General features: G+C 38.9%; 2 protein-coding genes across 3 annotated transcripts in view; one reads left to right on the forward strand and one right to left on the reverse strand.

Moving 5' to 3' along the window:
- The window catches only part of RARS2 (arginyl-tRNA synthetase 2, mitochondrial), a 35,287-nt gene extending 35,152 nt beyond the window's left edge, over positions 1 to 135 (reverse strand). The window contains exon 1 of the mRNA XM_027901419.1: positions 85 to 135. Coding sequence (XP_027757220.1) covers positions 85 to 132 — 48 coding nt within the window. The 5' untranslated portion in view covers positions 133 to 135. The remainder of the gene's footprint in view (positions 1 to 84) is intronic.
- Positions 136 to 292: 157 nt separating this feature from the next.
- The window catches only part of ORC3 (origin recognition complex subunit 3), a 32,986-nt gene continuing 11,145 nt past the window's right edge, over positions 293 to 22,133 (forward strand). For both annotated transcript variants that reach the window (XM_027901424.1, XM_027901425.1), the window contains exons 1-14: positions 293 to 377; positions 2,753 to 2,807; positions 4,719 to 4,816; positions 7,181 to 7,325; positions 8,628 to 8,732; positions 9,254 to 9,408; positions 10,340 to 10,485; positions 11,514 to 11,673; positions 12,491 to 12,604; positions 14,420 to 14,553; positions 14,984 to 15,047; positions 16,625 to 16,741; positions 17,615 to 17,694; positions 21,807 to 21,940. In XM_027901424.1, coding sequence (XP_027757225.1) covers positions 354 to 377; positions 2,753 to 2,807; positions 4,719 to 4,816; positions 7,181 to 7,325; positions 8,628 to 8,732; positions 9,254 to 9,408; positions 10,340 to 10,485; positions 11,514 to 11,673; positions 12,491 to 12,604; positions 14,420 to 14,553; positions 14,984 to 15,047; positions 16,625 to 16,741; positions 17,615 to 17,694; positions 21,807 to 21,940 — 1,531 coding nt within the window. In that variant the 5' untranslated portion in view covers positions 293 to 353. The remainder of the gene's footprint in view (positions 378 to 2,752; positions 2,808 to 4,718; positions 4,817 to 7,180; positions 7,326 to 8,627; positions 8,733 to 9,253; positions 9,409 to 10,339; positions 10,486 to 11,513; positions 11,674 to 12,490; positions 12,605 to 14,419; positions 14,554 to 14,983; positions 15,048 to 16,624; positions 16,742 to 17,614; positions 17,695 to 21,806; positions 21,941 to 22,133) is intronic.

Consider the following 22,133-nt stretch of genomic DNA (forward strand, 5'->3'; position numbering starts at 1 on the left):
CGCAGCGAGGGCGCGAAGGGGCCGTCCCGGTGGCGGCGCGCTGCCCCGCGGGCCGGCAGCGAGAGGGAGGGAGCGCCGCGTTACCTGTGAGGCGATGCTGCTGCGCAAGGACCGCAAACACCCAACCGCCATGGCCGCGCCACATCCCCCCCTCCCCCCCACGCCGCTCCTTCGGCCCGCCCAGGGGCGGGCTGGGCCGTACCACCCTCGCGTTACGGGGGGAGGTGGGGAGGGGAGGACGCGCCGGGAGCGCGCGTGCGTCACAGTCCCTCGCCGTCCTTCCTCCTCCGCCTCCTGATCCTGCTGCTCCTCCTCCTCCTCCTCCTGTCCGGTGTCGCCGGGGCGCGGGCGACATGAGCACGTGCTCCGTATCCAAGGTGAGGCGCGGGAGAGAGGGCGGGGGTTTCCCCGGGGAGCAGTGCGGGTTGTGCGGCTGCTGGAGGAGCTGGACCCGCGGCGGGCCCGCTCCTCTTCCCGCCTCCTCTGTCCGCTCCCGTTCCCCGTGCCCCTTGTGCCCAGGTTCCCCGTTGTCCCGTTCTGCTGCTCGTCCCTTCCCAAAGCTTTGGTGTCTTTCCATCCGTGCCCTGGCTCCCTCCCTGTCCCGTCTCGCCCAAGGCGCTTTCTGTCCTCACCGCACTCACACAGAACCACAGAATATTCTGAGGTGGAAGGGACCCACGAGGACCATCGAGCCCAGCTCTTGGCCCTGCCCAGAACATCCCCGGGAATCCCACCGTGACTGGTGACTGACACACGGCCATCCATCCGCCTGCTCCGCTGTCCTGTTGGCGCAATAGCAAGGCTCACCTGGAGCAGAGCAGGGATGCAGTGGCCCTAGGTTTTGTCAGCTGAGGTCTGTTGGCACCTCTTGCTGCCGATTTCGAACGCTCGTTGCTTCTGCCCCCCAAAACTAATTCAGTGCAGAAATAAAGATTACTTATACGTTATGTTAAATATCTGTTGTTGCCTTGGTATTTCTGAAATGGAAGATTTTATCTGGCCTGTAGTCAGGACTGGCTGTAGGGTCAGTGCATTCATCAGAGTGTTACTGCATAGCAAGACTTAAAAATGTTATATTGAAACATCTGACGTTTAATCTCGTGCTTGATCATGGAGTGAACAACAGCAGTGGTTTCACAGCATCTGTATTATCATCACAAGACTCCTGTTATATTGTTTTTCACTCAGTATTGATGTGCAGCTGGATCTTTTAGTGTGGAAATTGCTGTGCAGATTATGACTTTGAGGAGCGAAGGGAAGCACTTGCAAACGAACTTAAAACTTAATCCAAAACAGGTGGACTTCACTTAAGGAAATGGCTGTTGCCTTTTAGTTTGGTAGTGAAATGTGTCACTCCACTTTGCCTTTCAAGTCTTTTGTGCAGTACTTTGCAGTTTTATATGCGGGTCTCAGCTACATTCAGTGGTGTAGGGAAATCCAATGCTTGTAAAGCAATCAATAGTATTTGTGTTTGGTTTGATGAAGCATATATTCTTCTTTTATAGAAGTGATTTACAGTTATTCTGGCCAGTTCCATTTATGCAGCATAAATAAATCTGTAGCTTAAGTTCTTGCTGTGGAATTGTTCCAGAGTGTTTAGCGCCTGTAGAATAACCATAACTTTTGTCCAGCTGGTTTTAAATGCTCCTTAATATGCATGGTAAAATGGAAAGTATCTGAAGGCATCTCCAGTTCACATAAGGCTGTTTTTCAGAGGAGGTCAATGTAGTGTCTCACTTTTCTGAGAAAGGAAATGTCTGAAGTCATGCAATAGAGTGTTGACTGTGATCAGAATTGAATATACCTCTGGTGTTTGATTTTCACTGCATCATTCTTACAGTAGTGGCTGAATTATCCTAGGTCGAGTTCAGTAACCCTTGCTTGTATTAGCATCTCCGTTGAGAAATACAGGATTGAATCTGTCTGTTCATTTTCAACACTTACATGTTTCCTTCCCCCTTGCTGTAGCATAAGAACCTTACAGCGAGAGTTTTGAGATTTCTGATGTATAGGAAATCATTAAAACTCTTCAAAAGAGATGAGCTTCTGTAGAGAGGATGGGGGAAGAAATTTCAGATTTTCTAGAGGAAAATGAAAAAATCTCCCAGAATTCAAAACTTAATACTTTGTGATGAAATAGGTCTAACTGGGACATGCCTTCTATGTGGAGGAATTCCTTGGAACTGGGGTTTTTATCTGAACCCTTTCAAAACCATTTGTCATTCTGCTTCTGACCATCTACTTCTTTGAGTTGAGATGCAATTGTCCTCTAGCTTGGGCGTGTCGTTTGCTTTTGTAAATGGCTTAGTAAATACTCATTGCATTGTTCTGGATCACATTTTCTATTCATCTCAGCCTCCTGCCTTTTGTTTTCAACTGAAACTGTACTAAGAAAACTGTACTGGTGCATCCCCAGGGAATAATTTCCTCTTGATTCTAAACCTGTTAAAGGTTTTGAGACTTTTAAAGAATATGCTGCTGTTACAATTGATGGCTAAATTGGAGAACGTAGTGGAAAGATGTAAAAGTTCCTCGCAAGTCTACTGGGATACTGCTTCCACTAGTGTTCCAGCTTGAAACGGGAATATAAAGGGACAATATGTAACTTGATATTCTTAAGAGGCTGGCAATTCAGTTCAAATTACTGGTTCAATGGAGCACTGAAATTAAAGGATAATAAGGTGGCCTCAGGAGCCAGTCAGATTGATGCTCATATTGAAGTCTGTTTTTTTTTTTTTTTGCTATTCTCTAGGGCTGTTTTGTTTTTAAACCAAGTGTCAAGAAGAGAAAATTGTCTGAGAGAACAGGTTAGTGCATTTTCATATATGTTTTGTGCTTGAGAAGGGTTAACCGTGGAGGGTTCATCATATCTAATAGAATTTGTATGATGAATTCTCTCATAGCTGTGTGAGGTTTTCTGTTTCTTCTTTATCACTGAAAACTCATTTCTTTGGAGGAACGCAACCAAATTACTGGCTACTGTAAATGTGGTTTTTTTTTCATCTCCAGCAATCAAGACTGTATAGCTGTCATTGTCTTTGCACATTTTTTTACGAGAAAACTCCTTACAATGTGTCATGGGTTCTAGCCAGAGTCAAAACAGTGCTGCCATAAATTGTTTACTAACTGATAAACAGTTCATCTGAAGAGTCTGAATGAATCACTTTTAAGCTATGGGAGTCAGAAATTATATCCCACCAGTAAGTCTCGTATTCTGTGTAGTTTGCCTAAGTTTCTTGCGTAAAAGAAGAAAGAAGAGCCACTTGTGAAGATCCCGTGGTGTCTGCCCACTAGTATTTGCTGCATACATTTTCTCTACATGTGTATTTAGGTGTGTTATCATTTGGGAAAAACTGAACAGGACTGACTCTTATTGGAGCCACAAATAATGCTTCTTAAATTGTTGCTGATTGAGATTTGGTTAGGAAAGTTACAGTTCTTATTCCCAGGTTAAACTAGTTTTAGCATCACCAGGGCTGTCAAAAAGTGTGACATTTGTATGAAAAAGGTGTAGGGGAAATTAACAGGGCCAGATTTTCGTGGAAATCACCACAGACTCTCATTCATTATCTACTGTAACACCTTCTTTAATATTAGTCCCAAATTATTTTTACTGTGGAAGTTGTGACATCTGTAGCTCTGTGAATGAGAGGCAGGGGAATCTGTCATTGCAAGATAAATAAACCAACAACCAGGACCTATGCACTTAAACCACATTGAAATTTTGTCCCTTACTAGATATTATGTTTTCGTTTTTGCAAGATTAGTAATACTTGGATAAACTACTAAACATGTTGTTCTAGTTAGCAAATGCTTTGAGGCAGAAAAATAAATTTGACTGAACTGGAAAAGAGGCAGAGGTGAGCTAGTTTGGCTTCTCACAGCATTTGGTTAGAGTGTTGTTCTAAAGCAATTCTTTGATGTGCATCCATCCCATCTGGAAACCCAACCCTGTGAAGTTTCAGTTGTGAAGTTCCACAGCACCAATAGTTGTTAATACTGTTACACCCCACAAAAGGCCTTCTGAGCACATTTGCACCTATTTAGTTTGAGTTTTGGTTGTGTAAAAAAGTATATCATGCCTTGGTACTACCAGTAATGTGGTGGCTAGATTTTCTTCAGCTAAAAACCTAAGACATGCAATCAGAGTGGGTTACGTATTTTAAGTGATTTTTGTTAGGGATACAAATGAGGTGATAGTTTAGGGGAGACAATGAAAATGAAGGATGAGGGATGCTTCTTGTTCATCACTTATACTGAAGTTTTGGATGGTTTTAGTGCTTTGTGAGACTGTGCTCATCAACTGGTTCTTTTCTAGATATGAAAACACTGCTAATAGTGAAGGAGGATTGAATATTTAACGGGTGAAAGAGACCCACAAAACTTTATGAAGAAAGGAAAAGTTTTGGGGTTTTTTTTAAGTTGTTTTTTTTAAGTTTTTTTAAATTTTAATAATAAAGGCTGTTTCCTCTGATTTAGCTTTCAGCTCCTACAGGACTTCAGTTCTTTACTTTTTGCCTGCCTGCTTGGATAATATATTCTGCCTGTTCCCTTCCTTATTCTACCAGATACCAGCAGTTAATTAATTGGTTAAGGGAAAAGTCATCTCCCTCTAATGTATATGTATATTAGGATGTTCGTTTCAGTTGTTTTATTCTCAAGAAAAAAAATACTTTGTTTTCATGAGCTTATTTGTGCTTTGCTTTCTGTGTTTCTAGCTTATGATTTTGGAATCAGAAACGATAATTCAGAGGATGCTGAGTTGCGGTTTGCTACTTGTCAGTCTTTGTGGAATCAAATCAAGTCAGAAACAGAGGTGAGTCTTGTGCTTCGTATTAGAGCAGTGTTTTGCATTTATAACAGTGCTGCTTGCTTCTTTGTTACATGCTTTTTTACATGCTTAAAAGGGCAGTTAGTTAACGCAGAAATATTGACTGAGACTGAAATCCTTGTCCAGAATATAAAATAGTAATAATAAGTCCATCACTTAGACGTTACTTTTAACCACAGAACTGCGTGGTTTTGATGCTTCAACCTGCTGCTCCTAAGCTTCTCTTCTTACTAATTGTCCTTTTTGTTAACTCCTGACATACTGCTGTCTTCTGCCTTCATTTCAGTTAATGCTTGCCAGCCCTCTGAGGATTTTAGGCTGGTCTTGACCTCAGTGTTACAGAGTTCATACACAGCAGTCCAGGACTCACGGTGGATTTATGTGGTTACAGCTGCATGGATGTCAAGTACCGAATGACACAGCTGCAAATATAGTACAGACAGTGTGAACAGGCTTGTCTGGTGGGGGGACAAAGTTAATTTCATAGTGAACTGTGGCCTCCTAATTGTTGTGTTGTTACATGACATGCTGTTGTTGTGTCCGTGTAGCCAGCTGGCTTGCATTATAGTATGACTAATTGCTTCTGTACAGCAGGGATTTCCTCCTCTGTTGAGTGTCATGGATTCTGGGCAAGTATTCCATGTTCCTCTGCTTGCTTTCGGGCTCTAGGCATTATGAGAAATTTTTTCCCAAAGTTTGTTTCGGGATATGCAGTAGAAGCCAGATGGATGTAGCTTAAAATCTGGACCCTTGGGCTAAAATCATAAATTCCTGTAATTCTGTTCCTACTATTCCATGATCCAGCTCACTTGGACTACTCAGCAGCCTTTTCAAACCATGATTAGCCAGGCTGTGTAAAGCAGTGCAGGGCCTCACAGTGCCAGTCAGAGAGAACACATGGAAGTTTGTGGGGGTGTATTTGGTATCTGTCTGACAACTGCTACAGCTCGATGGGTTAACAACCATCATTGGCAGTAGTGGTGGCAGCTGCACCAGAAACCACTTTGGCAGCTACATGGTGGATTATAGGGAAGCTTACTGTCTGTGGCTACTTCTGGCAGATCTTCTTTCTTGGATCTTCTTTCTTTGGCACAGTATTGTCAAGACTTTTGAGACAAATCTCCTGCATGGCCAACAGTGGCTACAGGATTTTTTGGTTGAAGACGTGTTGGATTATTTCCTATTGCTCTTCAAGGATTTCTCCCAGAGCAGCAGGCACAGCCGATCATAGTGAAAGCGTCCCTTAACCACTTACACAGAGCAGGAGTGAGAGGCACAGAGCCACTGTGCTTCCCATCTGGAAAATCATCGTGTTCTGCTCTAAATCTTTGTTTTCTTCGAGGCTGTTAAGAGTTTGTTAAATGCTTTCTTCTGGTCTTACTCCTCCTGATGGAAGACAGTTCATCCTACACTGACAAATTTATAAGGACCTGTCCTTAGAGTTTGAATTGCCCAAGGGCAGATTAACTGCAGTTACTTTTGCTGCTATGCATAGAATTTTCTTCATCCAGCTTCTAGGTATCTGTGATGCTTTTCCTAATGAATTTTGAATTACCATCCTTTGGTTGATGTTATTTTTTATGTAATAAATAGTGTGATAATTCGGGTTGGAAAGTGCATTATAAAGTCTCTAGTCTAAACTTCTGCTCAAAGCAGCATCATCTGTGAGGTCAGACCAGGTAGGTGAGGGATTTATCTAGTTGGGATTTCATTCTCCAGAGTTTTTGCCAGGGTATTCCTACCTGATGATTTGTTGGCAGGCCACGTGCTTGTGCTGGTCACTAGTATCTCCTTGAGGTGTTGAAAAATGAAAAGGATTTGACTTCCAGGTACTTTGTTGTGGAGCGCTCTTGTTCTTTGTATGTCCACCATGAACTGTGCTGTGATTGTGGCAGCACCATCTGTCATCTGCTTCTCACAACATGAAAACCCGACAAAAGTACAGCAGGAACTGTCCTTTGGTTTTGGAAGGTGAATTTGGGATGTTTTTTTTTGTTTCAGTATTGCAAGGTATCCCAGTTTTCACTCCTGCTGTCAGAAGTGGCCTCGCAAATGTTTTTATTATGATAATTTCATCAAGGGCTTTCAGGAACGTTTTTTTTTCCTGTGAGGCAAGGAATTCTAGTTGAACTACCAGGATCCAGGCTAGAAACAAAAAGTGCAGGGCTAGAATATGGTAATTTTAGCTTTAATGTGAAGATACTGGTTTTTAGACCACACAAGAAATAGCCATGACCAAACCTGGTGTTTGTAGGAAGGACTGAAATTCCAGTTCATGTGACTTTTCCGGAGTGATACTCTGGTGTTTTCACATTTTTATAAATAAAATCTCTCCGTGTATGTTTACAGAAAGTGCAGGAAGACTTGAATAAGCAGCTGCTTGATAATCTGGTGAGTTTTTTGAGCCGGTCTCATTCTGAGTTTCAAGAGAAGACAACAGAATGGACTTGCCGGATGAAGTTCAGAGAAATCCCTACTGCAGCTCTTGTCTTAGGTAATTTTTTTTGAGTTACATTTTGTTGTGTACATCTGTTTAAAACTGACAGGGAGATCAGAGAAAATTACGGTTGCTGGCTCTCAGCAGTTACTGGGAGCAATATCAGCTTCAAAAATGTTAACGGAAGAGATTGAGCTGGGAGAAGGAAGCAAGATAAAACCTCCCTCCCCTTTTGTCTATATGCACAACAGTCCAGTAAGTCAACACCTTCCCTAAAGTGGGGGTGTTACCCTCTTTCTTAGGCAGGGGGTAGCACTGAGGCACTGGAGGTACTTTGATTCTGTCCCTGTTTCTGCCACCAACATGCTTGGTGGTTTCTGTGACTTAAACATGGAATTTCATAGCTTCTGTATTTCTGATATATGTTCTTTCAGTGCATCTTTACATGTAGGAAAGCAGCGTCTCTATCTTGGAAAAGGAACAGAGAATGAAAAAAATGCCTGAATATCATATTACTAAAGATAGTAAAGTTCTGAAGCCTGTCTTTTTTTTTTTTCCTCTTTTTTTTTCCCTGCTCCTTTCTTTCAAAGGTTTGTAATTATAATCCTAAACCTGATTCATAGTAAGTTAATTGCATTTTCAGTGGATGATTTTAGGGAACCTAAAATCAGGCCAGTGCTTCAAAATTACCACGTGAGCACTAACAAAGAGTGGAAGGTACTCTGCTTTTATAGACAGTAGAAGGTAAGAAGCTTCTGCTCTGAATATTTCTGTGAAAGCAGCTCTGGATTGCTTTCTGGAGGGACTTGTTCTTTTTTTTTTTGTTTGTTGGACTAAGGATACTAATAAAGGCATTAAATACTATCACATTCATAGTGAATCCAGATGGAGGTTCCTACTCATTTGTAGTAATTTTCCTCTTTACATAAGCCATGGGAGGATCCAGAACTTGGGCATATGCAGTATTTTTCTTCTGCAGAAGGTGAGCTTAACCTCTTGTCTGCAGACAAGTGGATGGCTTATGAGGATATCAATAGCAGGGATGTTGGGAAAGCAATCCTACTTCTTGCAGTTTTGCACTTTTGAGAAATCTTTCTGTTAAAAAAACCAAACCCAAACTATATGAGGGATCTTTGCAGTGATTCCTGTTTCTCTTAATCAGGGAATATCAACATGTATGTCTAGTCTTGTTCTAGTTTTTCATTTTCTGTCATAGCTGATGCCATGCTTTCCATTCTTTCGTTTAATGTGTGAGGTATCTTCTGGTTTTTGTCTGCTGTTCAGTTTATTATTCAGTCATTATGATCACAAATCACAGGAAAAATACCCTTAAACATTTGTCTTTTTTTTTTTTTCTAGGTGTAAATGTTACAGATCATGACTTGACTTTTAGAAGTCTCTCAGACTTCCTTCAGAATAACATTACTCCTTATATAGCCTCCCTGGAAGCCAAAGATTGCCCAGGTAAATAATGCAATAGTTTTGCTGCTTGTTCGAATAAGGTATCAATTAACTAGAAATTTTGGCTTTTGCCCCCAAATGTAAGAATAGTGGGTGGAGGGATCCCGAAGACTTTCTAAAGATTTGTCCCACTCTCCTTGCTTCTTTTTTATTTTTTAAGTAAAAAGATTAAAAGTTACTTGTGGCAGTATCCTCAGTTCTGTGGATTGGCTGCCTTATTTATTTTTAGGTCACTCTAGTGGCAGGTGGCTGGAGTTCAGGAAAGGTGGAAGACCAGCATCTTAACCTGAATTGTTGCTATCTAGGCAAGTTAATAGGATAATTTTTATTGCATTAACAACATACCTTAATTCTTTCTGGAGCATGAGATGTGCGTTCTGGAGAGAGAAGGAGACTAGTTAGAAATGTGGAAAATAGTTGGAGTAATACAAAAAATAATTGGGGTAATATTTTAAAATATGGATTGGGGAAGTGTTACCAAATAACCAAATGTCTTTACCCTGTGTCTAAAATTTTTTGTGAAGGCATAAAAAATCTAATGCAGAAGCTGATGGGGCAGCTGATGAACTGCTATGTAGATGTGGACTCTTTGGAAGATGAGGACTCTGTGCAGGTTTCCCAGAATAGAATACGTTGTTCAATGTCTTCTCTTATCAAATGGTATGAGAGTGTAACAAAGGTATGTTCTTTGTGGGCTTTTTTAATCACCAGTTGATGAAAATGCCTGACCTTTAGATGTGCTTAAAACAGGAATTTAATAACTCAAGTTTCTGTGAGAAAATGCCAAAGGTTAACTTTTAATACTAAAAAAACCTTGAGATTAGCGTGATTTGAATATACTATGTAACACATATAACAAATGTGGAGTTAGTTACTGATGATGTATGAATGTTAGAATTCTGAAACACAAGCAAAAAGTACTATTTTTTCATATGTTTAATTGGGAACTAGAAGCTTAAAATGCAGTATCAACTTGATGCCAGATGCTTTTCTCCCAGGAGTGCTGAGATATTTTGTTTATTAAAACAAAACTTAATGGAAGAACAGCCATCCAGGGGAAAGGTACTGTATTACTGCTAATGAGCCATGATGTCTTCTGCAGCCCACAGTACATTGGCAAGCAGTAAGAAAATAACCCTCAAAATGTTTTTGTATCTTTCTGTTTGCTAAGCTAATAAAGTTTTATACTTTGTTTCTGTCATGAATACAAGTTAGAACTGATTTTCTGGTGACTTCATCAGAGCAGTGTGATAAACAAAAGTGTAGTGAGTACATGCTCTTTTTATTACTGGGTAAAGATATAGGAAATAAGCAATGTCTCTGTACACAACTAAAATCTTCTCCCTCAATCCCAGCAGAACTTCACCAGTTCTGTCTCACAGAGCTATTCTTGTCTTTGTTGGAATGTGTACTTAAAATCTGTTTATTCTTTGTACTTTATGCTGTGCCAAACAGCAGGATGAAAAATGGCAGTTCTAGATGCTAATAATAAATACCGCTGACAAAAAGTTCAGTCATGTCACTTTGGAGAAATATATTATTGTAGATGGGATTCAGTCTTTTTATTTTACTGTCTTCTGTTTGTTAATGTTTAATGAACGGCTTTAAAGAAAACGGATTCTGAAACTTCTGAAACTCCAAACAAAAAAAGAACTTCCTCTTCTACACACTGGCAGTCTCCTCCACTTGTAGTCGTATTCAAAGACATGGAAAGTTTCACCACAAAAGTACTTCAAGACTTCATAGTCATCAGCAGGTAACACGATTTGAAGTTTAGTTACTCCACTCTTACCATTTTCTATTTGCAGCTGTTTTGTAATGTAACCGTGAGGCCAGTGTAGTACCGGCATCAAATATTAATGCTGCTTCTTTGCAGCAGCAATTGAGCAAAAACATAATTGCTAGATTCTGGGGATAAATTATCCTAAAGATAACTTGTGTCTCTGAACCAGAGTGCCTAAGGACCATGTTGAGATACAGGGTGGCTGATCTAATTTATTGGTACTAATTGTTGTAGAATTTGTGAATGTGACTCTAATTTTTTAAGATGCCTAGATCTTTCTTCTGTAGGCTTTTAAAATTGTTTTCAAAGTATATTTTTGTGTGACTACTGATGTAATGCTGATTAAAGGTCACTAGCTTACTATTAGGAGTGTATGTAAAACTTACACAGTTGGTCAGGATCTGTAATCAGCAGCTGACTACTTCAGGTGCTCCTGTTCTCCTGTTCTTCCTTAACCTGTCTTCCTTAGTATCATCTCATACGTGCTAATCAAAAACTCATGCTGTTCTCCAAAAAGAGCACCTTGCACTTAGTCCCCACGTAGAAACTACAGTTGCATCAGAACTGGAGCTGCAGTTGTACAATTAATTCAGGGGCAGCATGTGCACCTGACATTACCTCTGAACAAGGCCTAGGCAATTTCTCTTCCTGATGGACCAACAATAAAAATAGTTTTCTACTTCAGATCTGGCAGATGGAATCTTAAGGGAACACTTTGAAAAGTAAAATCAGAAGTGCACGATTATGTGGAAATTGTTAGGGTGTAAGGTTAGTGAAAAATTAGGTTTTAATTGTTTTTTAAGTGTTGTATTTTGCTTTCTGTGGCAACGATAAATACCTAATTATGAGCCTATGGAATACAGATTAAGTGCAACAAATCTTTTAACTTACCCCTTTCGGTGTCTGAGCTCAGTGCTGTAATAAGAACATAATACATTTGTTTCATGAGTTTCTATAATGTAACTATTATGGGTTTTTTTCTCTCTTTTCCCATTATCTAGTCAGCATATTCATGAATTACCTCTAGTGCTGATTTTTGGAATCGCTACATCACCGATGATTATCCACAGACTACTTCCTCACTCTGTTTCCTCTCTGCTGTGCATAGAGCTTTTCCAGTCCCTTTCCTGTAAGGACCACCTGTCTACTATAATTGACAAGGTAATTCCCTTTATAAATAGAAGGAGTGTGTGTGTATTGCAGCACAGTCTACACGTGTGGCCTTTAAACATGGGTTGGTCTGAAGGTTTTGAAGAGGAATCTGTCCCTGAGAGCTGTGGATTTTGGATATTTGTACTCACAGCTGCAGAGCAGCTTAATGCTGAGAGCTCCCTTCTCGCACTGAGACACACACCTGCTTTCATCTTTCATTTGCATTGACATCTGTGCATATATACTTGGGCAATCACACTTTCACATTCACACCTACTTCGTTAAAGTAGTGCTTTGATTTTGAGATTTACTTTGTTCCAGAAAAAGATAGCTTTAAAGTCAGAAAAATAACAGTTCAGCCTGAGTTTTGCCGCATCTCAGACATTAGCTGAGTCATGCAAATGTTCAAGCCATATAAATGTGGTGCCTGTGGATTCTTGGTACATCGCTTTGTGCAGGATTTCCAAAATTGTTGTTATGCATGCTGAAAGTAGTGGTATCTCTGTTTGTTACAGCAGTCTCTGTTCTGTTTGCAGTTTTACAAATAAATACAAAAATAGCCTTAAGCAAAAAGCTAAATTCAAGCATTGCATTAGTAAAAGGTACTTACAAAAATGGGGTAAAATAATGAACTGAAAATCAATCTTTGCATGGATATTTTAGTAGAAATACTGTTTTTAGAAGCTGGCAGTGTATTTAGGATCTCATTTAGTTGAATGCTAACACGTACTGAGAGTTGTATCAAATTGTATGCATAAGTTTTGCTTATTTGAATTCAGGAGAAAATTTCTGCTATGGCTACTTTTTCTTTTTGTCTCTGTTTTAGCTGCTTCTGACAACCCAGTTTCCCTTTAAACTGGGTGGGAAAGTTCTTCAGGTTCTCATCAACATATTCTTGTACCATGATTTTTCTGTCCAGAATTTTATCAAAGGATTTCAGGTAGGCAGCAGTAACAAGAATTCAAATGATGGTTGTGAAAACAAAGGGTAATTACTAGGCACTGAAAGATTTCGTAGGACCTACTATTGCTGAATTGTATGAAAAAATGTCCTTTGGAAACAGGCTGGGTCTATGAACAGATGCATGTTTTAAAACCTTAACTGATAAGGGTTTTAGAGAAAACTTGTAGGGCAGGTATGAAGAAGCAAAAGAAGTAAAAGCTTACTCTACCACAAAACCCCCAGTATTTTGTGGCTTTATTTAAAAGTGTGACCTGCCTTAGTGAGTAGAAAGAGCTATGTTTTGCTATAGATTAACTTGTGGCTTTCTAACACCCCTGGCAGAACTCTCCATCTCTGATTTTCTGTACCAGGTCCTTGGACTCTGGTTTGTCTTGGTGTCAATAGGCTACAGCAGTGTCTCTTCCCCTCTTGAACTCTTCTGGCATAGTTTCTGGATGCCCACTTGTTACCTTTTCAGGGAAATAGTAGCTACAGGGTCACTTACTTTGTGCCTTAGAGTAGGTAATGCTTGTGCTCCAAGCAGCTGTGCGTTGGTGCGGAGTTACATTTACCCTCTCTCAGGAGACAAAGTGCAGAGTTCAAGGTTTCTAAAAATAGTCTGTATAGAACACGATAATTGAATTTTTGTTGGCTTGCGTGTAGATCTTCATACCTAGATGTATTTCTGCGTTTGAGTCTCCTTGTAGCTTTTGTGGATTGCAGACAAGAGTTCTCTGAGTTTGTAGCCCCTGTACCTGTTTTAATACAGGTTTGTGATATTGTTTCTTTCTTGCCTAGTTCCATGTGTGACCCTGTTAGTAAAACGTGCCCTTTTAATGTCATAGACCTTTGGAGTTTCTCGAATTCTTTGCTATCTAAGATTCAATGATTACATGTGGCCAGAAGAAATATCCTAGCTGCAGTACCTCTTCCTGCAGACAGACCTATGTGGGCTTTCATAGGTTTCAACTCCTCTAACTTGAAAGAGTCATCAAAATCTAATGATTCTCCATTGACCTGATATGAAAATGCAAATTCTAGCCCTGACAGCATATGGCTGTGTCCTTGTGTGTTAAAAGTATTCAATGATGAAGCAATTTCAGATCAGATTTTCTAAGTAATAAATAGAGGGGTTCACAATCATCTCATTACATCTAACCATGTTGTTAACTTTTCTGATAGGAAGTGTCTTTCCTCTTTTACAGTTTTCATGTTTTAACATTTTTTAGTGAGACGGTGTGTTTGACTGGGGTTTGCTTGGTTTTTAAGAATAGGTGTGATGAGCATGTGCTATTGTTCTGCAAGGCCCTGATGCTGCAAACATTTAATGCGGGTAAAATCAGTGATCAAGTGCATTTGTATGTGTGCACAGACAGAGCTTAACAGTGTATTTTTGTGTACATGAAGCAGAAATTGAAATTAGGACATGTGGTAATACTGCTTGTGTACAGCAGTTGCTCTTCATACCTTTAAATGCAGCCTTGGGTATTTGTGAGCGTTGGAGCTGAATATGTAGCCTAAACAGTGCAGTAATTCACAGAAGTGAATATAAGATATTTGACAAGCTATAGTTACTACATAAGAGAGGGGAAATATGAGATACTGAAAATTAACAGCACAGACAGCAAAGAAGGTAATTATGTGATTGTATAATCAGTGCCCTGTATTGACTTATGGAATCTTTATGAATTGTAATGCATTTTTTTAAGAGAGTACCATTACTGCCATTGTAGGATATGCATTGCAGTAATAAGAAAGCATTGAAAGGAAGATGGATTTTATTATCATCCTTATTTCTTGCTTTGTTTTTCAGCTCTGTATTGTGGAGCACTTCTATTCCCAGCCTCTTAGTGTACTGTGTTGCCAACTGGTAGATCTTCAGAAGAGAGTTAATTCTTTATCTCATGATCAGTGTGAAAACATTCGGAGACTGCCCTCTTTTAGAAGGTAAAAGGGGAAATAGATTTTTTGGACAAATATTTATTGAGTCAGTTTTAAAAAAGAACAAAAGAGCAAAGGTAAATTGATCAAATGGAGGACAGGAAGCCTTAATCTTCTGTTCTAGAGAGTACAGCTTCTGTGATGTGTAATCACTTTAAGTTTTTTTTTCCTTCTTGTTCTCAATACAGAAACAAGCTATTGTGACAAATAACCATAAATCACTTTTGAACTTGTTAAGATGATTTGAAGTATAATCTTCAGGGTTTTGGAGTAGCCTTTCAACTTGTTGGATTTGACTGTCCTTTTTCAAGGACAGTCCAGGGGACATTTCTTTCCAAAATAAATCTTTGTAGCAGCGTAAACATTTTAATTTCTTTTTAACCTTAGAATATTTCTTTATTTTAAAATTTTATGTGGTTTTCTTTCTTGCCATCAGGTATGTGGAAAAGCAAGAGTCAGGGAAACAGGTTGCACTGCTGACAACAGACAACTTCTTGAAGGTAAAATTTTAAGAATGTCTTTGGAAAACAAAGATAACTTGCTCAATATGTTAGTTTGCAGAGCATAATAAAATACAAGACCAAGATGTATAGTTCTATATAGCCTCTTTCATACAGGACATACTGTATTTCATGTTCAGTAATGAAGAATTAGGATTGGCAGGTCAAAATTCCAAATCTCTAGGGTTGCCAGGTCAGCCTTTATAGAAGCTTCACAAGTTTCTTGCATCAACTTTTAGTTATATAACTGCTTAAAAGGAAGGTTACAAATTTGATTTATGGCCAAGTCTTCTCGTGCTTACTCAGACTGACTTTCTTGGAAGTTCAGTTAAGTGTTTGGAGAATGTGTAAGTAATCTTGGAGGTTATTTCATAAGCTCTTAATCCTTCATACCCTCTGTGTAGTTTCTGATTGAACTCAGTAGGGCAGAGTCTGTGTCCCAAGGCACACATTCATACTAGATCTCATACAGGATTAAAACTTCAGTTTTTTACATGTTTATCTGAAGTTTTGTCACATGATTGAAGTCAGAGTACTACTATTGTGAGCCCTTTAGGAATTCACCAACAAAAATCTGTTGGGTATTTTCATCTTCTGAACCACTCCCAGTAGAAGCATTGCTAAAAGTAAAGGGTTTCTCCCAACTCTTCATTTCAAGTCTAGCTAATCATTTGAAATTATGTAAAAGTGGGGATCTATATCTGTTTTCTATATTTATGGAAATAGCATTGCATAGTCTTCTAATAAGGTTTTCAAACTCTTCTAAAACAGGGTATGCCTTTTCACTTCGTTATTTGACAAAATACATTGCTATTTATATTAACTACATCAGTCTTGAGCTGAGAAACAAGATGGGGTAAATATAGGTGGGTTAATAATGCTCTGGGTTTGTGGAAATAAGAATGATAGAGCAGCATTAAAGATCTTTGTTGTATTCAGTCTTTGCAGTGTGATGCCTATTCTTTCCCGTGAGAGTGAGTATCTATCCAGTAGAAGTCAATAATTTCTTTTTCCTAATATGTGATTTTTTTTTTCTGCAGTTCTCAACCCATGAATACACAAAAGTCAAATTAAGAACACACAGGAGCAGCAACTTAATATTTTTTATTTTCTGTGAACTAATTTTTTACGTAAACCTAACTAATAAAAACAGCAACCACCCACAATATAAGAAACAAATTTTTAAATGCATTTGTAATATAAAAATGCAAATTTTCAAGTAAACGTAGCTATATAACTTCTCATTGCCTATTAAAGGAATAGTGTTAGTCTCGTTGTTGAGAGAGAACATAGCAAATCTGGAGGCCTAACTGCAGGTGAAAATGGTAACATAACAATTGTAATCAATAACAAATCTCTAGTGAGCCGGAGGAAGAAAGGATAGTTTAACAATATGTCATGTAAATGCAGTGAACTATTGAAACACAGCTCTTTTACTCAGTGATCTTAATTTAATATTGGTGATTTTAATTATAGCACACTACAATGTCAGAACTTCAGAGTCACTTTAAGTGCTTTATGAGAGTTTTAAATGGATGTCAGAATGACTTTAAAAAAAAATTATTCTGTCACTATAGGAAGAAACACAGAAATTGCTGGAGGACTTACATGTTTACCACGAAAATTATGTTTCAGTTCTGAGATGTCTTCATGTTTTCACATCTTCCCTTCCAAAGTATCCTTTGGGCAAGCAGGTGATGTACCGTTATATATGGGGTTTGTTGTATTTTTCTCCAAGTATGATGTCTGAATAAATATTTGCTCTTTCTCTTTGTTTACTAATGTACTGGTTTGCCCTCTGCTTCCTAAAATGGAGACAGATGCCCTTTCTTATGGAGGGCAGTGGTGGTTTCTTTCTGGGCATGGGTGATACCTTGTCAGTCAACAGGAAGGAGTTTCCAAGAGGATGCAGATGCACATATGAGCAAAAGAATCCACACATTGACTTTCCCATGTCTGGGACATCTGTATGCATTGAAGACAATGTATACTCTTCTACCACCTATTAGATCACCAGTCAAATGCAGATGAAGAGACTGAGTTTTTAGCAACCTTCTGTACAGGAAAAAATGATAGTTAAGGAACTTTCTTTTAATAACCCTGTTCCTCTACTGTGATTAATTCACTTTCTCATGCTCAGCAATTTCTTCTTCCAGTAGAAGAGCAATATATTCTGTGCATGTGCATTTGTCCCTCAGTACTCCATGTATTACATACTTAACTAGAATCTGTCACTAACTACAAATGCAGCATGAACTGTACCAACCAGTATTTGAGAATAACAGGATATTTTAGTTTGGGGATTTGGTTGGAGTTCTTCTCTGTTCACTGCAGTTATCTTCATCTGAATGTTAGTTGTTTGAAATCTGGTGCAGAGCAACACACTCTCCAGCAACACCAGAAGCTTAGTTTGGGAGATATTAAATGCTCACGATTCTTTTGCAGTCATTCTGCATCTTTGGAAAACAAGCTCCAAAAGAATTGCATATTACTTAGAACAGCTTGTTGTAAGGTTTCTGCATTGCTTTGTAAAACATTTCATCCTTTCTTCACCTTCTGCATAACAGATCAGAGAGCTGCACTGTGCATGTTTGGAAAACCAAGTGTGGGAGACAGAAGAGTATGAGTCATCTCTTCAGCTAGCAAGGTGATTTCCCCCCCACACACCCATTGTGTTTTGATAACCACTGTACACACGGAGAGTATCAATCATCAGTTATTCTGGAACTTAAAGCTGAGGATATTATGTATTTACAGCTAGCTTTAGAATTGTTTGCAAATGTAAATGACTGCTGTTTTCATTTTGGTTTTCTACTGATTTCTGCAAAATTCAACCAGGTTTTAATATCTCATATACCCTGAGTAATTATGCTGAAACCACTGAGATTATTTTGTGTGAATGAGAACATGAGTTGGGTTTTGTCTTTTAAAATATGATTGTGTTAGATATTATCAATCAAATTATTAGTGTTAGTTGGCTTAAATGTTAATCTGCTGTGAAAATTAGAATCTCTTCCAAATGAACAGTAGCTGAGACCTTTCTTTTTGTTATTTTACCGCTTTCCCTCTGTTCTTCTTTTGTCTGATAGTTTGTATAGGGACTGGGTTAATTTTTTGTGTTATTGTAAGAGTAGGACTTTAGGAGAGCCTACACTTGTGTTGCCTGCCAATTTTCTTGATAGAAAACATTTCAATTGCAGTGTTACAGCTACAGACTTTTAAATGGGCTTCAAACAGACACATGACAGGTGTCCTGATAGTTGTTTTCATTCAAATAATACATCAGTTCTGTCACACAGGAGTCAGTGCAACACAGTTGCTGTAACTGCCTCTTCTAGAGCCCCTGAGCTGGTGAGGTTTGGTGTCTCACACTGTAAAACTGAACAGAAAAAAACATGGGTGAAGAGTAACTTTCTGGGCTCATGTACACAAGGAAATATATGCTTCAGACTGCACCTTTGCCATGCTGAGTGGTTCTTACACAGAGCCGCTGCTCTGTGTTCTTCACTCTCATCCCTTTGAAAGGGTTACAAGCTTGATATGTCATTTCTGCAGTCTGTCCTTCTGATTCCTTCTCTGACTCTCCTGACTCTTGACAGCACTCAGTCACCTATCGGCTCTTGCCCACAAATGTGTCATTCTGCTTTCCTGTATTGTCTGTCTGTAATCTCTTAATAACACTTGGCCATTTTCCCCTCCTTTTTCTTCTATGTTTAATTTGCTTTCATCCTCTCTGAATTCATCTGTCTCCTATCTCAGAGCTGATGCTGCCATCAGATTCTGGCTTGCTCCCCTTTTATTCTTATCTGTTCATCTCCCTCCTGTTGTTCTTCTGGTCCTGGCTCCCACTGTGGGAGCTCCTGATAGAAATACAGTGAACATGGTGATTCCTTTCATAGATGATGATTCTATGATTCTTTGTTTTTATCCAGAAAGTCTATTAATTTCCTAACAAAACTCCTCCAACATAATTTCTTCAAATACTTGGAATTCTAGCTGTGATTATTTCTTTTTCAGCTCGTAACTTTAATTCTGCTTTCCATTTTACACATACTTCCTCTTGTCTCTGCTTTTTCTACATGGAGTCTTGCTTGTCATCTATTAGGAGAAATTGATAAAATGTGGTCTTTCCAATTCTACTCGTAATCCTATTTTCCCCTTTTGCTCAGGTTTAGAAGTTACTCACTGTTCCATAATATCTCTGCCTTCCCAGGAGCCACATTACCTGTTGATATCCTTATGTTCACCTTCCCCATCTCATATTCTTCTTTTCAATGTTTTTTTGAAATCCATCTTTTTTTTCCTTGTATTTAGAAAGTAAAAAACTAGAAAAGCTTTGGATCAGTTTATTTCTCACTTTCTAACCAAGTTATCTCTTTTGCCTTTCATGAATTACATTTGAATGTGGGGTTTTCAGTTGTTGAATTGAGTTTCTTTTGTGGTTGGTTTCTCTATTTCAGATTTCCTTGGACAGGCTTTTATCCCTTCTACTAGAAAGGCCAACCCCAGAGATCATGTTTCAGCTCATTTAACTTTAGCAGTCCAGACAGTAGTTATTCTTCTGGAGTTGCCTAGAGTCAAAAAATGTGAGCTTTATTTCACTTTGGATTAATCCAGTCAGAAGAGAGAGAAGATAAGAGATGCTGGAGAGTGTCTCACTTAATTGGTTATGTGGAGCTAACTGCCTGAATCATCTGGTCAAGCTTCCAGGTGGCAAAACTTGCGGTCTGACCTACTGTCCTCTGTCTAGACATGTTACTCTGTTTTTTTGTCTGCCAATCAGTGATGGCTTTTCATCACATGCTGCTTATCTCAGTCCTGCCCCTCTGTGACGCCCTGTCATTTTGGTGCTGACCAATCTCTGTTATCATTTCTTCAGTTGATTCCCCACTTCACCATTCAGAAGGAGCTTCTGTGGACTTCGTCCTAGCTTCCTTTCTTCTCTTTCATAACTTGTCTCTGAATAATCAGACAGATTTATTTACTGCCTTGTGATGATCTGAGATCTTACTTTCTGCTTTAAGCCTGACTCCTAAGCACATTAAAATCTTAACCCCACTCTCTGATAACTGGCATACCTTGCAGTAATCTCAAACATAAAAGGTTGAAAAGGATCCTTTACTGTTTCCTCATACAGGATAACCAGCTTTTCTGTTCTTTGGGCCCTGGAATCCCATTGTTGTCGTAAATAAGTTTTTCTACAACTTGCAGTTTCGTTTTGAATAATATTACTAAAATAAATTTGCTCTTTCTCGTTCACAGATCTCCAGATCTGTTTGTCCTCTGTCCATCTTGGGTGTTTAATTATTGCAGGGTTTTGTCTGGCCTGGAACAAGGCTATCTTGTTTACCCATTGTATTATAGAAGACGGTTTACAAGTGTTTTCTAGCCTTTTGTGCGGTCGAGGCCATCCTTTGTGTTGCTAACTCCTGAGGCTTTTCTGTACAAAACAAATGTATCTGAAGGCAGTAGCTGGCTTGCAAAAATCCATAACCATGGAGCAGATAAACTGAAGCTTCAAATTCTAACTTTTATAAGCATTTAACATCGACTGCCAGTTAGAAACTAGAGCTCAAATTGCAGTTCTCCCTCCACATATCCACAGAGCTTCCCCAGCCTCTTCTGAATTCCTCCTTGAATTCCTTAGTCAGTAGGTAGCTGATATGGAAACCCACTACCTGACACACTGACCACCATCCTCTAATCCTTTGTCATGCTCCCTTCTGTGTGTAGCTGTGCTTTTTGTGTCTTCTAAAATCCTCAAACGATTAGCATTAGGTTTTTTTTATTAGCACCTTTGTTTTGTGTAAGGCAAAGCAAACCCACAAGAACAAGCTGGGAAGGGCTCTTAGTAACAGAGGCTTTACAAATGTATGGTGGTTCAGAACCAGAGTGTTTAGCAATGGGGACCTCTCATGCTGCATAAAAAAAAGTTACATGCATGTGTAATGGTACTGGCCAGATGCAATGACTAATTCTGGATTTCATTTGTGGATCTTTGCAAAGACTTGCTTTGATATCATTTAAATTAAGATTATGAGATTGAGCAGTGCTTGGTGACATTTGTAAAAGGCCTTAATAATTTAACAGTAAGTAAATGCAGGGCTGGACGTGGGGCTAGAGGATCTCAAGAGGTCCCTTCCAACTTGGATGGTTCTGGGATTCTAGTGGTGGTTAGATTTACAGCAGTTTAAAAACAAACAAACAAACCACCAAACAAAAACCCCAGCAATTCTGATTTCATTGGAGAGTCATTCTGAATCACAGAGAGTAATGGATTTTGTGGATGATTTTTTTTTTTTTTTTTTTTTTTACTATTACATTTACCGTTCTTGGGAGTGAGTTATGAACCCTGCCATACTTGGGTTTTAAGGTTTGGGGGGTTTTTTTGGCTTGACTTTTGGTTGGTTGATTGGTCCTTTTTAGGTTTTTTTTCTCTCTCACAGTTACAAAAATTCTAACTCCTGTATCCAGCAAGTGGTTTTTAGGTAGAGTATCAGAAAAACTTTTGTTTTGCAGGAAAATGTTAGGGACAGCTTCATCAAACAAAATCGGTTTGTTTCTGTCAATGACAGCAAAAACAAACAAAAAAAAGGACTTTACTGCTAGACCAAATGCTTGAAATCTTGGAGATTTTGTTTTCATTTAAAAGGAGTTTTTTCAATTCTTATGAGGTTTTTTTACTTTTTTTTTAACTAAGAACATTGCAAGCTGTTTCATCACTGCGATTTAACTTCAGCCAACAATTATGTCTTTTAGGATGTTGAATAAGTCTGATTTGGTAACCATGCTTCAACAATGTGTGGAAATTTTGCTGTCATCTTCTGGAAAAGAATTTGATAATACAGTGGAGAATTTGAAGAAGTTCTTGACCCAGTTTCAGAATCTAGAAGGTGGGTGTGTACCATCATGTGTTCCACTGCAGATTATATGAAAGCTGCTTTGTAATCTGACCAGTGGGTTTCGTTTTCCCTGAGATATCCTGTCACTGTATCAAACCATCAGATTTGCAGGATTGTTTTTTAAATACATGCACAAAATTACAAAATGTTTATATTCTCTATTGCTATGAGGTTCTGCTTTTTA

This window comes from Empidonax traillii, unplaced genomic scaffold, assembly GCF_003031625.1.
Source record: "Empidonax traillii isolate 1590-97213 ecotype Southwest subspecies unplaced genomic scaffold, ASM303162v1 scaffold784:size441917, whole genome shotgun sequence".
In the NCBI taxonomy this organism is placed as follows: domain Eukaryota; kingdom Metazoa; phylum Chordata; class Aves; order Passeriformes; family Tyrannidae; genus Empidonax; species Empidonax traillii.